The following is a 15,851-nucleotide window of genomic DNA, read 5'->3' as shown; positions in this document are numbered from 1 at the left end:
AAAGTGATGTTCTCTACTGAGGTTCCTTGCTGCTTGCAAAGGCAGCATCATAACAATGGAACCTCACAGGTGACCTATTTGAAATCCACACAAGTAAAACTATTTCCTCAAAGCTTTGCTGATGGGGCTGTAGGGGTACATGAGTCAAAAACAGCTGGGAAACACCATGCTAAATGACTGCTTACTCACTAATTAACTTAACCTGCATCACAGTGAATGTGTTAGATCCCACCTGCTTTAACAGTTCGCTGAATAATGGCACACCATGAAAGGTGATGCTATTGAGCCGTGAGTCTGCAGCTGATTTTACAGGCCTATGGTGAAGGATCACAGCACTAAACTCACTTAATGAAATAAAAGAGCCTTTATGACGATGTTAAAAAGACAGACAGCATGGATTCACAATTCAGATAATATGAGCGGGTAATAAGTGATCGTTAAGGGTTAATGAGGCTATATTTATGGGGTGATATAGTCTGGAATAGTGTTAAAGGGACCATGTCATTGAAAATTTGAAGGAAAAAGGCTTTTCTTGCACTTTTGACATAAAACCTAAGTGGCTAAACAGTGCTCTATGAAGTAGCTACAGCTCTGCATATCTTTCCAGAGAATAGACTAATGACTATCAGGAGCTATGACATTAAATAGAGAAGACGGGAAAATAATAATATACTATATATCATTTAATATTTGTAAAATCGGTTTAATCTAAATAAATAAATGAGGCTCTGGTAAAATACCTTCTAAAATATACTGAAATTGTTTGCAAAAAATGTACTCTCCTGAAACATGGTTATTTTCGAATAGTTATTAATGGAAGAGAAAGTTGCATTTTACAGCCAGACGGTATAGTTATGGTATCTACCAGTAGGAACTAACTAGGCTAACCTTGACTCTGGTTCAGATTAACAGGTAGTCTGGCACCAAACTCACTTCTTTAAATCTAATATTGGTGCTGATTTGAATCATTTTAATAAACTGGTGGTGCTAGTAGCATAGAAATTGCATACTTCATCTTAATGAAGTATGTATTTCTCTTTCACAAAGCGAAAGAGAGTGATTTGTGGAGTGATATGATCTTTGGGAGTATAAGCTCTTCTGTTATGGCAGAAAGTGTCTCCAGCAGTCTTACAAACACTATCACACACTCATAGCCCACAATCCAGCTACTCAGACACTATAAGCTCTTTGGGCTGGTTCCCGGGCACAGATTAAGTTGAAAGACGGACTAAAAACAGCATTTAAAGAACAATCAGCTCTGACAGAGTGATCTGCTCCAGCACTCGGCTTAATGTGTCTGAAATAAAGAAAAAAGAAGTTTTGGGGGGGAATATACATATATGTGTGTGTGTGTGTGTGTGTGTGTGTGTGTGTGTGTGTATGTATATATATATATATACATGTGTGTATATATATATATATATATATATATATATATATATATATATAAGTTTGTGAACCCTTTAGAATTTTCTAGATTTCTTCATAAATATGACCCAAAGCATCATCAGATTTTCATATAAAACCTGAAAGTAGACAAAGAGAACCGAATCAAACAAGTGAGAGAAAAATATTTTCTTTGTCATTTATTTATTGAGAAAAATGATCCAGTGTTACATATATGTGCATTGCAAAAGTATGTGAATCTTTGCTTTCAGTATCTGGTGTGACCCCCTTTTGCTGCAGTAACTGAAGGTAAAGTTTCTTGTAAATGCTGATCAGTGCTGCACAATAACATGTAGGAGTTTTAGCCCATTCCTTAGTGCAGAACCACTTAAACTCTGTGATGTTGGTGGGTTTCCTCCTATGAACCGATTTCTTAGGTCCTTCCACAACATTTTAAATGGATTAAGGTCTGGACTTTGACTCAGCCAGTCCAAAACATTAACTTTGTTCTTCTTTAACCATTCTTTAGTAGAATGACTTGTGTGCTTGGGGTTGTTGTCTTGCTGCATGACCCACGTTCTCGAGACTCTGTTCTTAAACAGATGTCCTGACGTTTTCCTTTAGAACTTGCTGCTATAATTCAGAATTCATTGTTCCATCAATGATGGCAAGCTGTCCTGGCCAAGATGCAGCAAAACAGGCCCAAGCCATGATATTACCACCACCATGTTTCACAGATGAGATAAGATTCTTAAGCCGGAATGCAGTGTGTTCTTTTCTCCGAACATAATAGCTTCTCATTTAAACCAATAAGTTCTATTTTGGTTTCATCCATCCATTAAACCTTTCTCCAATAGTCCTCTGGCTTGTCCACATGATCTTTAGCAAGCAGTTTTCTTTTTGGAGAACAGTGGTTTTCTTCTTGCAACTCTGCCATGCACACCATGGTTGCTCAGTGTTTTCCTGATAATGGGCTCATGAACATTAACATTAGCCAAAGTGAGAAAGGCCTTTGGTTGCTTAGAAGTTACCCTGGGAACTTTGCAACCTCGCAGATTATTACATGTTCTGCTTTGGAATGATCTTTGTTGGTCGACCACTTCAGATAACAGTGATCTTGAATTTCCTCCATTTGTACACAATCTGTCTGACTGTGGATTTGTGGAGTCCAAACACTTTAGAGATGGTTTTGTAACCTTTTCAAACCTGATGAGCAACATCAACTCTTTTTCCGAGGTCCTCAGAAACACATGGTTACATATGTGTAACGTCTCGGTTCGTATGTAACCCTCGTTCACTGAAGGAGGGAACGGAGACGTAACGTCAGTGTGACTGACTAATGGGATCTCGCCCAAGAGCCCAATCACCTTCGAGTGTTAACAAAACAAGCCAATGACAGTTGGCGTGCGTGTTTCGCCACGCGCACCCCGCCCCGCAGTGTGGGTATAAAAGGAGAGCGTGTGCAAATGCACATCAGTTTTTCGCTGAGGAGCCGAGACTGTGTGCCCCGGTCGTACAGCGGTGGTACAGCAACTGTGGCGACGGGATGTTACGTCTCCGTTCCCTCCTTCAGGGAACGAGGGTTACATACGTAACCGAGACGTTCCCTATCAGTCAGTCACGTTCGACGTAACGTCAGTGTGACTGACTAATGGGATCCCTTGGAAAACGCCACTATTGCTGACCCCTTCCAGTGCCCTGCGGAAGCCGGCAAGTCCCCCCACACCAGTTGGGACGGAAGATAGGACAGGGCTTAGGCAGAGATGACAGCCACTGCTGTTGCCTACAGTGGATATGGATAACACTGGGAAAGCATACTCCAAGTAGGGGAACGCTACGGAAGCCACATCCTGCCTAAAGGAGGTACCATGTGGAGATTACACATATGGACTGGCCTAGGCAGTACTACATATGGAAGTCTCTGAGGTAGACTCAGCCAGCCTGGGGTGAGATCAATACACAGCAGAGACGGCAGAAGGTCTCTGCCAGGGAAAGACACGGGATCACCGTGAGGGGAGCCGTACCGTGGAAAATACACATGTGGGATCACCCAAAGGGGAATCACTACACACGAGCACCTAGCCCAGCACAAGGGCTGACCTTGGGCAAACACACGAGTGCTGGACCTGGCGTCTGGCGCTCCGCCACGCTTGACTGCCGAGGGTGCGGGAGGAACTTCAACAGGGTTCGCCAAGGGGAATTGAACTGAGAAGCAGTAAAAGCGCACGTATCCGGTCCGTAGAGGGGAATGGCGCAGCAAGCGTGATTGACACCGAGCGGGTCCTGTGTTACTGGCCACCTGAGGGGAGTACACGGGAGGACACGGGCTCTACACAGAGATTATAGAATCTCGCAAACGTGTTAGGTGTCGCCCAGCCAGCAGCTCTACAGATGTCTGCTATCGAGGCGCCCCGCGCCAATGCCCAGGAAGAGGCAACACCTCTCGTAGAATGTGCTCTTACTCCGAAGGGGCACGGCAAGCGTCGGGCCTGGTAAGCTAAGACTATAGCCTCCACTATCCAGTGGGTGAGTCTTTGTTTGGAGACAGCCTTTCCCTTCTGCTGTCCTTCGAAGCAGACAGGTCTGAGGTCCTGAAGCTCTGCGTGCGGTCCACGTAAACGCGCAAGGCGCGGACGGGACAGAGCAGAGCAATGGCTGGGTCTGCCTCCTCCCAGGGCAGCGCTTGCAAGTTCACCACCTGATCCCTAAAGGGCGTGGTAGGAACTTTGGGCACATATCCAGGCCGGGGTCTCAGGACGACGTGAGAGTTACCCGGCCCAAATTCTAGGCACGAATCGTCGCCCGAAAATGCCTGCAGGTCCCCTACCCTCTTGACCGAGGCCAATGCTGTGAGGAGCACTGTCTTTAATGACAGAAACTTAAGCTCTACTGACTGCAGAGGCTCGAAGGGCTCCTCCTTCAAGGCCGTCAGGACCGAGGGGAGATCCCAAGAGGGTACCAGATGAGGGCGCGGAGGATTTAACCTCCTCGCCCCTCTGAGGAACCTGATGACCAAGTCGTGCTTCCCGACAGACTTACCGTCTACTGCATCGTGATGTGCGGCAATAGCGGCAACATACACTTTGAGGGTGGAGGGAGACAGCCTTCGCTCCAACCCATCTTGCAGGAAGGATAGCACGACCCTGATCGGGCATCTCCGGGGGTCTTCCCGGCGGCAAGAGCACCAATCGATGAACAGGTTCCACTTCAGCCTGTAAGCGTGTCTTGTAGACGGGGCTCTAGCTGAAGTGATGGTGTTTACTACCGCTGGACGTAGCCCACATAGAACCTTCGCGTCCCGTCCAGGGACCACACGTGGAGATTCCACAAGTCTGGACGCGGGTGCCAGAGGGTGCCCCCTCTCTGAGAAAGGAGATACCTCCTCAGAGGAATTTGCCAAGGAGGGGCTGTCGCGAGGAGCATCAGTTTGGGGAACCAAGTCCGATTGGGCCAGTAAGGCGCCACCAAGAGGACCTGCTCCTCGTCCTCCCTGACCTTGCACAGTGTCTGTGCGAGAAGGCTCACTGGGGGAAACGCATATTTGCATAGGCCCCGAGGCCAGCTGTATGCCAGCGCGTCCGTGCCGAGGGTCACCTCGGACAGGGAGTAAAACAGCTGTGGGACGTGTCTGGGGAGGCAAACAGGTCTACCTGAGCGTCCCCGAAGCGTCTCCAAATCAGCTGGACTGTCTCGGGGTGGAGTTGCCATTCTCCCGGAAGGGCGGGCTGACTTGAAAGCTCGTCGGCTGCACAATTGAGCTCGCCTGGGACATGAACGGCGCAAAGCGACCTCAGATGCTTCTGACTCCAAAGGAGGAGATGGCAGGCGAGTTGCGACATGCGACGGGAGCGTAGACCGCCCTGGTGGTTGATGTACACAACGGTCGCAGTGTTGTCCGTACGGACCAGTACATGCTTGTCATGTAGCAGCGATTTGAAGCGGCGCAGAGCAAGCCATACTGCTAGCAACTCGAGGCAGTTGATATGCCACTGCAGTCGGAGCCCTGTCCAGAGCCCCGCAGCTGCGTGCCCGTTGCACATGGCACCCCAGCCCATGGCAGAGGCATCTGTTGATGGAACCGGAGGCGGCTGCCGGCGACCGGCCTGCGCCCCCAGGAACCAATCGTCCAGCCTCGAGCGTTCGGGAGAAGGAGGCGGCCTCCAGTGCAGCCCGACGCTCTCAGCGGCCCGGGAAAGCATAGCAGTCAGCTCTGGATCTGACTTGGACAACACCACTCTTCCTGACAGAGGCAGCGCAGCCGAATCATCATCTCCAGAGCCTAGGTCACCCTCCGATGCAGCGATCGACATCCTGTCATCCGCTGGTGCTCCGAACAAGATGCTGGGCCCCGCCCTGACCGGGGATCCTGATAGGGAACAGTAGCTGCCTATTACATCTACATAATTACAAACTGTAAGTACAGGCTGATCCATAACTTAGTTACATGGTAAGTACATTTTATTTCTTGTAAGTACAGCGGCTACTACTAAGTACTTAAATAGGTAATTACTCTGTATTATGACACCTTGTGTTACCAAATATTTTTGTCTCATTTGTTTGACTGGGTTCTTTTTGTCTACTTTCAGGACTTGTGCGAAAATCTGATTATGTTTTGAGTCATATTTATGCAAAATATAGAAAATTCTAAAGGGTTCACAAACTTTCAAGCAGCAAAACCACTGGTCTGGTCAGTAAAACTAATTACCAAGTGCAACATCAATTGAAATTAAGGGGGGAAAAAGAAGAAAGCGCATCCATCACAATGAGTCAGAGCTGACAGGTATCTGACGGATATGTAATATATATGTTAGAACATATGGATGTTTGTGTGTGTGTGTGTGTGTGTGTGTGTTTTCTTTCCATAAACTGCTTTAGTGAGTTCCTGGCAGCACATTAGCAGCAGTCCAAACATCTGTTTAATACACACAGAGCCCCTCAAATTGCCTCAGAGACTAAATAAGAGGTACAGACACAACTACATCTGCATTTCCTGAAGGAAACAACAGTGACTGCAATGCTGTAAACAAAGTGTTAAAGGTTTAGGTGAAGAACGTGAAGAATCTGAGAGCACAAGTTGTTTAAAGGTGATGGGCAGAAAAGAAAAGAGTATTGAGATATTAGAAAACAGGAAAGAATAGAGAGAAAAAAAGAAAGAACAGTGAGTAATCATATAAGGCTGCTGCCACATGTTTCAGTTTCTCCTCAGGGTATTGTGGGTAAAGTTACCACTCTATTGACTTTACAGACCGTTACATGTCATGAGTGAGCCAGTGACACAGAGCAGACAGCATTTATCGACATAAAAGTCTCTCAGGCCACTGCCACACACAAACGTCTCATCAGAGCTGGAGAAGAAGAAGAGAGAACTAGAGATGCACCTTCACTCCACTTAGACAATACATACATTAATGTTCAAAGGTTTGGGATTTATAAGATTTAAAAAAAAGACAAAAAAGAAATGAATACTTATATATAAGTTGATTAAAAGTGACTGTAAAGACTTTCACATTGTAACAAAAAAATATAAATATTTCAAATAAATGCTGCTGTTTAAATTTTATATTCATCAAATAATCCAGAAAAAAACATGCAATGTTTTTTTTTAAACATGTTTCCACAAACATCATATTTAAAAAAAAAAATAACGTACCAAACTCAAACCTTATATACATAATGACTGAATCCCACAAAAAAATAAAAAATATCAAGAACATATCAAGTACATGGCTCACCCCAAAATCAAATCAATCAATTAATGTTTTTTTTTTTGCATTGTATCATTATTTTCAAAATATTATTAAATGTTTCTTTCCCGAATTACTACAATTAAAAAATGTAATTTAAAATGGAGAAAAACACTAATTATATATTATTTAAATTGTGAAATATTTACAAATTATGCTAATATTGAAATGTCCTGAAAAATATTGCATTACAATATTGATAATATGGTGAAAATTAGTTTAAAATTATAGTTATTTATTTACTTACAATAGGTCATGAGAAGTTTTGAGGTAAAACAGACATTGCATTTAATTTTTTTCCCTGAAACTACTTATGTTAGTCAAAGTATCTCATATGAATAAGTCATGATTTACATTTTTCACCCTCATTCTGACCCCTTTATGAAACTACTGTAACTACCTTTAAGCTGTTTGTATGTAAATTGCATCAGTCTTGCTTTCGACTGGTTAACCTATAGAGTTATAAGCAAAGAAAGTCATGTTTTCCATTCTGGTCACACCATGCTTTTTTCCTATTGAAGTCCACTTATAATATTATAAAACATTTAAAGTCTAACAAAAACGACTCAAAAAAAGTCTCACATGGATCTATAGTTACCTTGCAAATTACAGTAAATTACCTTAGCAAGAACGGGCCAAATTTCTGATTAACTGTCATGTCTAAACAAACAATCCATTCTAGCTCGTTTTCAATAAATGCTCCTTTTGGACTGCAGAGGAACTTCTGAAAGTTACAGAGTGTTTTCATAGTACATCACGCTCTTTGATCTCAAAAGATCAAGGAAAACTTGACTACTCATGATATGACCCCTTTAATATTAAACAGGAAAGTTTTGTTTAAAAGTTCTGAAAGCAGCAAATGGCACCATCACTTCTGATTTGTTCTGTGAATTTGAGCTTCAACCAAATTTTTGCACTGCTCCTCACAATACAGAAGCTCTGAACTAGAATTAGTTTTTTATGATTAGGAATAGCTTGCACAGACACCAGTCCAGCACCTGGATCCAGAGCCCGAGCCGTGTATCGATCAGTATTGATCTCTATAGCGTCCAGCAGTGAGAGTGACAGAGGGAGAGTGATAATAGGCTGAATTTATGAGCTGCAAGTGGTTGTTCACAGTGATTTATTCTCCTGGAGTGGGATGACCTTCAGCACTCTGGAAACAGTCTGTGTGCTGAAATCAAATAAATGACGGTGACACCGTAAAAAGATGGGGAATCTTATGGATGTCAGAGAGTTGTAGATGAGGATCCTAACCTCCTAATGTATCATCACAGCTTTCCCACTGGAGATGCAGAGGGAAACTTCATTAGGGCCATGTGAAAACAGTTTAAATTTTTTCCTAAATTGCAATAGTTTTTTCCCCAAATTCCATTTTAATTGTTCTGGATTTTGTTTTAATGGTTAAACTATAGAAATAAAAAAGCATGTCCAATTATTTAAAGTTATGAAACTTCTAAAATTGAACAACAATTTATTAGAAATTTAAAATATATATATATATATATTAGATTTTAGGGCCCTAAGAAATCCGTTTTTATTTTTTTCCATTTTCTTCTCTATTTTCCCCAAATTCTGTGTTTTTTGTTTTAATGGTTAAATTAAGTTGTAGTAATTTAAGCGTGTATAATTAATTGAAATCAGAAAACTTATACAATTAAACAATTTATTAAACACTTAACAAAAAAATTTTTTATTTTATTTAATTATTCTGTTTTTATTTATTTACTTATTTTTTTAATAATAGGACTCTACGGAGAAAAAAAATTGCTGTTTATTTTTTCTGGACTATCAAAAAACAATGGTAATCGAATGAAGGTAACACAGTAACAATTTCATTAATCTTTTAAAATGTAATCAAATAGCATTTTAACAATTCCTTTTATTTGAACAAAATGCTGCAAAATAGAGGTGCTGCAAAAAAAATTACTTTGAGAAGTACATTCTACACAGTACAATAGTAATATATATCTGCCAAAATTTCTTCAAGCTTAACCAAACTTTTATTTTGACAGATTGCGGTTAAGACCTTTGGTTTTCTGTGTACAAGAGTTTTTATCAAATGAAAAGGTGAAATAATAGTGGAGTGAACTCTCCAGAAATGAAGTTCATGTGATCATGTCCTCATATAGTGAGACAGCAAATGCTGAAAACACCATGACATGTATAGTATGTATAGTAGACAAAACTGCATCACTCATTCACACAGAGACAAGCAGAACATACAGACATTTAAATAGCAGTCTTTTTGAGCTTTTGTATTCAGATATTAGTCTAAATCGCAATTCCAAAATCTGCTTAATTCCGTGACATTCCAATATTTACTGTAAATTCCATTTTTATTACTGGATTCTGTGATTACGTCCACATTTTCCATATTGTGGGAATCATAGAGCCCTACTTTACTAATGTTAAGAGCAAGATCGTGCAATACACCTGGAGGAAGCGATCGGTGTGTGTGCTCACCTTTATCTGCAGTAGAGATGTTCCAGCAGCGGTGCTCTCAGGTAAACTGATGTTATAAAGCGGCCGGCTGAAGATCGGCCTGTTGTCGTTCTCGTTGATGAGGTCGATGAAGACGCGAGCAAACCCCACATGCTCCGACAGAGACTCGTTGGCATACAGCTGGAGAGAAAAGCAGCAATATGACCACAGTTACCATTAGCATAATTTTTTTTTTAAAATCACATTACAATAACACTGGATGTATTTTAAGGCACTGGTTATTTCATTCAATACTGAAAAATATTAATTGAAAAAAATCATATACATAAAACTATTTTAAATAGTCTTTGTGTGTTCTATGTGCTGTATAATGTTCCCTAAGTAGGCAGCTACCTATGAAGGCACTAGACGGCAAAGTAGCTCACTAGGTTTTAGAACAGAGCCAATATATTAAATCTAAAGTGTCTGTCTTATATCACACTTTTATGAGACTTTTATATCTCTCCGATGCTGTATTTCATTGCTGACAATAACTGAGATGGAAAAAAAAAAATGGGCAAATGAGCAAAATACATTTTTTGCTGTTGTTTTGGAGTGCATTTGAAAACAACATGCAACTAACATGCATAACCAATACAATCTGTTACATGATATGAGCATATATTACAGAGAAAGTTATTACAGCTTGTTGAAAGATGAAAGATTTCCTAAAAAGTCAATTTTCCAAATCTCTTATTAGTTCACTGAAGTTATTACATTTAGTTGAACTGGAACAGATGTTTGCAAGAATCAAGGCTACAAACTGGTCGAGGTAGTGCTTGTTTGAGGGGATCTGCTGTACTGGTCTACAGCCATTTCTGATTGTGTTTTGTACTGGTGCAGATTGCAGTCATTTGTCAGTGCAGCTAGTAAGTCCATCGCTGCAGGGAGCAGCTTCAGCCAGTTGAACTAAATGAACTGTAGAAACACAGCTGAACTCCAGCAGCATGACAGCACTGTTCTCTATATAAGTGCCAGTAATTTATTTGTATTTCATTTCCCCCACTCTAAATCTCGGTTTAATTTTCTATAAAACACTACCCTGGCATGTTCATCTATTCTCAGTGTATTCTAAATGTTAAAATGGGCACAGATCCATTGCGCATGAGATATTAGAGAGTATTACTGTTGTTCATGCATTGTGTAATGTTAACTGTGACTCATAATGAAGATGAAGCAGCTCCCTGAATCCGAGAACTGATTTTAACACACATTCTATAAAACTAACTTGAAATTAAAATCAACTCTATGCACATCCTTGCAAATTCCTGTTCTTATTGTGAATGATTTTTAATCCAAACTGCACATGAACCAATCATCTCTTCATCTTTGCTAGTTATAGCACGAAATAAACATGAATGAACATTTTTCAAGTTCAAGTCCACCGATGTTAACCTACTCTCCTGTCTGGTTTGTTTGTCGGACAGAAATGGCAGATTCGGCGTTATGATTGGTCAGATCGCCTGTCAATCAAACTCCCAGCGAAGGGTCAATTGCCATTTGATAAAATCAAGACCCACTTCATATGTTTTTATCATGATGAATATCATAATGCATATCATGGATGTAAAATACAATGTAAAAAATACACTGTTTGCTCAACTTATTTTTGTGGGAGATTCTCAAATATTTGTTGTATAAACTTAAAACGACAAGTTGAGAAAACTCAAAAATCTGCTGAATCTGGTTGCCTTAAAATTTTAAGTTGGCTCAACTTTCTTTTTTTTTTACAGTGTAGGCCGTGATTTATGTTGACTTTAAATACTCTTGACTGAAATGATCTGAATATTTGTATGTGCTAATATCAATATAAGGGCAGATTCTAAATGAGAGATTCTAAATTTTAGAGATAAAGGTAACACTTTACAATAAGGTTCATTAGTTAACAACATTAGTAAACATGAACTAAGAATGAACAATACTTCTACAGCATTTATTAATATTAGTTAACGTTAATTTCAGCATTTACTAATGCATTATTAAAATCACAAGTTGTGTTTGTTAACGTTAGTTAATGCACTGTGAACTAACATGAATAAACAATGAACAACTGTATTTTCATTAACTAACATTAACAAAGATGAATAAATATTGTAATAAACACATTGTTCATTGTTTGTTCATGTTAGTTAATACATTAAATAATGTTAATAAATGACACCTTATTGTAAAGTGTTACCTAGATAAATCTGTAAAAATACTCCGTTTGAGCTTCATACATTACTAAATTCATGGAATTTATAGACTGATTTACTGTATTTAAAATGAGAAAAATTTAATTGGATAAATTTAACACACATAAAAGTGCCATTTAGGTCTTCTGCATATTTGCTTATATACTTAATATACACAAATTTTCAAAAGTTTGGGGTCAGTAAGTTTTTTTTAAATGAATACTTTAAATTGATCAAAAGTGACAGAAAAGACTTTTACATTGCTACAAAAAAATCTATTTCAAACAAATGCTGTTCTTTTGAACTTTTCCATCCTGAAAAAAAAAACAATGTATTGCATTTTCCACAAAAATATTTTGCGGTATAAAAAATATTTCTTGAGCATCGGCATATAAGAATAAGAATAATTTCTGAAGGATGATGTGACACTGAAGACTGAAGTAATGATTCTGAAAATTCTGAAATTTGAATGGAGTTTTCTGTACTCACAGAAAAGCTGTAGCTCCTGATGTTTTCGTAGTCCAGCGGGATGGCCACGCGCACGCGGAGGTCTGCTCTGCCCTGCACTGAGGTGGGAGAGATGCTGAAGTGCTCAGAGTTATTCCCTGTCAGGACCACCTGAAACATGCTGTTCACCCCCTGTAGAGACAGACAGAGTCATTTTGCACCATTATTATTTGACTTTATTTTATATTTTATTGTCCACAGCTAAGCAGCAAACAATTCTCCTTCTCAAATGTTTCTCAAAAGAAAAAGAACCTTATAAGCATCAGAAATTGCACAAGATACAGTATCTCAGCATCTCAGACTGTATATATAGTGTCAAAGTCAGCAATCAAAACTGACTCAAATATTTCTCATCCAAATGTACTGAGCTACGATGCACATTAATTTTTTTTAAATGTAAGTCTTTTTAAGACCATGTAAAGAAATCGAATGGAACATAATACGTCAACACTAGGATCTCTATATGTAAATGTCTTATTAGCAATGCTTAAAAGTTTGAAAACTCAACTTCCTCTATTACTTTTTAATTAATTTGACTAAAAAAAGCAGCTTGCGGCTTGAATAGCTTTCCACCCAACCACAAAAAAAAAAAAAAACTGATCACAGCTGCAAAAAAGTGATGTTCTAAAGATTCTTAAATCACAATACATTTATTTGAGAAGCAAAATTACATAAGATAAGAAGTCTTGTTTTTTGTGAAGAACAAATATCTGCAAATGGGTTCAGAAAAGTCAACTTAATTCAAAGGGAAAACATGTTTTAATACCAGACTGACATTTGTTCTTGTTTGAATCATAAACTTCAAGTATAAAATTTTATTTTGTTCAAGACTATATATGTTCATTTTGAATCTCAAATAAATGTATCTTGATTTAAGAATGTTATGTATTAGAAAAAATAAAGTGAAGAAAGATATTCATTTTTTTAGTGTATTCAACATTTACTGCAATGATTTTATGAACAGAAAACTTTCTGCTACCATTTAAGACCTTAATTTGTGAAAGCACAAATTAATTGACCTTTTTAAGGCCTGCAGATTTGTGTCTACTTCCCTTTCTCCAAAGGAATTTGAGGAGAAAATCTAAGACAACTTTGACACCTACAAACCAAGAGAACTCCATTAAGTCTAATAAAAAAAGCAAAATGTAGCATCCAGCATACAGTACTGTACATCACACCAGCAAGAAGTTCCTCTCTCATCCTTTCCTCAAATGTGAGAGTGTGTTTTGACAGGGATTTTATTGGACGGACTCGAAATAAAACTTCAAACTTCACATAAAAAAGTAATCAAATGTTCTGCAATAATCATTTCTTCCTCTCGTCATTGTATCAGGTACAGAGAGATCCCGAGCAAATGGAGAGATGACAGGAAGTCCCTCATTAGTGCCATTCTCTCTTCCTTGAGGCCGGCGAGGGGAAGACAGGACATATGGCAGGAAGTAAATTTAATGATGACTCATCACTATCTTAGAAAGCGCAATTTTCATACTGTACACACACTGCATCACACACTCTGATTAAACACAATGCTAAAGTGTGAGTGAGGCAGCTGGCACTTACACTGACGGAGAGATTCGCTGACTGAAAAACACACAGTTGTGTGAGCTGTCACAACAACTTACGTCGAGAAGAAATATCTGGAATATAGTTCAGACGGAAAGCAAAGCAAACGTACCGACCCAGACACACACGTAAGCAAGAACACAAACACACTCAAAAAGCAATAATGTTGAGCATGGTGAGAAGAATCTGTGATTGATTATTGTGTGTGTTGACTTGCTGCTTATCTCTACTAAGTCCACACTTATCGGTCTCTACAATCACTCCATCTCTTCGAGTCTCCTTCTCTCTTTCTTTTTTTGTCGTAATCTCTCTCTCTCACACAAAAAGGAGAAGATGGGTTGAGGGTTTTTCTCTTATCAGATCTCACATGCACACACACAAGCACTGACAAACCAACATGGTAGACCTACAAACCCTGTGTACTAGTCTATGTGTTAGTGAATATTCAGGATGTATTCACACTTATTTTGCTGGCCATATACAATTGAGCAACATTATGAATATTGCAATGTGACTTATCAGTATGAGAGAGCATCGCTGCTGATCAGTTCAACCTGCTTCAATAAATATCTGTGATAAATAATATGGTATTTTATGTTGGCTCATGAAAATGAATGTTAAAATAAAAAAGTCATTTCGTTTAATGACAAACTGTGCGAAAAGATTAAACGTAAAAATTTCAAGATGCAAAATAGAGAGATACTGTAATTTTCTTAACAATACGGGAGACAATAATTAATTCTCATACTTTTTACTCCATAAACATTTATACTATTTTTGATCAAACAGTTTGATGAAGCGAATGGGGCAAGTTGTCACAATAGTTCACAGGCTTCCAGCTAAATTTGGATATTATATTTTTTTTACCTTAAAATGCACATATTCATTATTCATTTGATTCTTGCCTTAATTGTGTTCACTTGTTTGTAAGTGTTAAAATTGGTAACTTAAAGTAAAACTATTAAAATATTGTTGCTAACTGAAATAAGATTGATAAAATAAAATACAAATATTAGATGAAAAACGTTAAAAAAATTAAATAAATTTTAAAAAGTTAAATAATAAGTTAGAGCAAAAATAAGTTTAAATACTAAAATTACTTAAAGTGAAAAAAATATATAAAATTAAAGCTAAATAGAAATATAAAAAACATACCCATATAATAAGAACGTAATCATATTACTAAAGCTTAAACTAAAAGAAACCAAACAAAATAAACATAATAATATAAAATAAACAGTTAATATGAAATGATATTAGAAGAGATGATACCAACGCCCCAGAAGACCTCAGATGATGCTAACAAATTTTGCTTAATCGCAACGTTTAATCGCTATCGCAAAGTTTAATCGCCACATATAATCATTGCAGTTAATAGTGTTCACTGTTTGACACTGTTGAACTGAATGATTTTTACTGTACATTTCTGCCATAGTCACCACTAATAACCTACTCCTAAATATAATGTAGAAACATAACATTTTATGTAAAGATGCTTTGCAACGATTTGTATCGTGAAAAGCACTATACAAATAAACTTGAATTGAATTTAATTGAATTAATAAATGTGATAATAGTACCTAATACTAAAATGTATTTTAATCCAAGAGCTATCGCAAAAATATGATGACAGGGGAATTTAGAAATCCAAAAATAAATAAATACACTATTATACAAAAGAAAACTTGTGTGATAAATTGACTCAAAAAATAGTTCATTCAAAAACAACTTCCTGCGTGACAACTAGCCTACAGTTCAGTGCTTATATTTTTATATACAGATAAAAGCACTATGCTTAATGAAGAACACTGCTAATGCGCACACACACACACACACACACACACACACACACACATCCCTGCAAGATTCCATTTGCAGGCGAAGCCGTTTGTGACCGTAACGTGGTGAATTGATCCGGACAGAGAAAATAGTTTCAGAGTTCAATAAACATTTAACCCGAGGTGTTTCCTTACAGAGCAAAACACACACAGAA

At 38.5% G+C, this 15,851-nt stretch overlaps 1 protein-coding gene across 1 annotated transcript in view; it reads right to left on the bottom strand.

Annotated features, from left to right (window-relative positions):
* Window positions 1-15,851, bottom strand: part of cdh23 (cadherin-related 23) — a 274,516-nt gene that overhangs the window by 92,560 nt on the left and 166,105 nt on the right. Inside the window, exons 12-13 of the mRNA XM_058795349.1 lie at window positions 12,278-12,427; window positions 9,597-9,755 (exon numbers count right to left, since the gene is read on the bottom strand). Coding sequence (XP_058651332.1) covers window positions 9,597-9,755; window positions 12,278-12,427 — 309 coding nt within the window. The remainder of the gene's footprint in view (window positions 1-9,596; window positions 9,756-12,277; window positions 12,428-15,851) is intronic.

Source organism: Onychostoma macrolepis, chromosome 13, assembly GCF_012432095.1.
Source record: "Onychostoma macrolepis isolate SWU-2019 chromosome 13, ASM1243209v1, whole genome shotgun sequence".
Taxonomy (NCBI): Eukaryota; Metazoa; Chordata; class Actinopteri; order Cypriniformes; family Cyprinidae; genus Onychostoma; species Onychostoma macrolepis.
The sequence above is the reverse complement of the archived record's forward strand: the minus strand, read 5'-3'. Positions and strand labels throughout refer to the sequence as shown.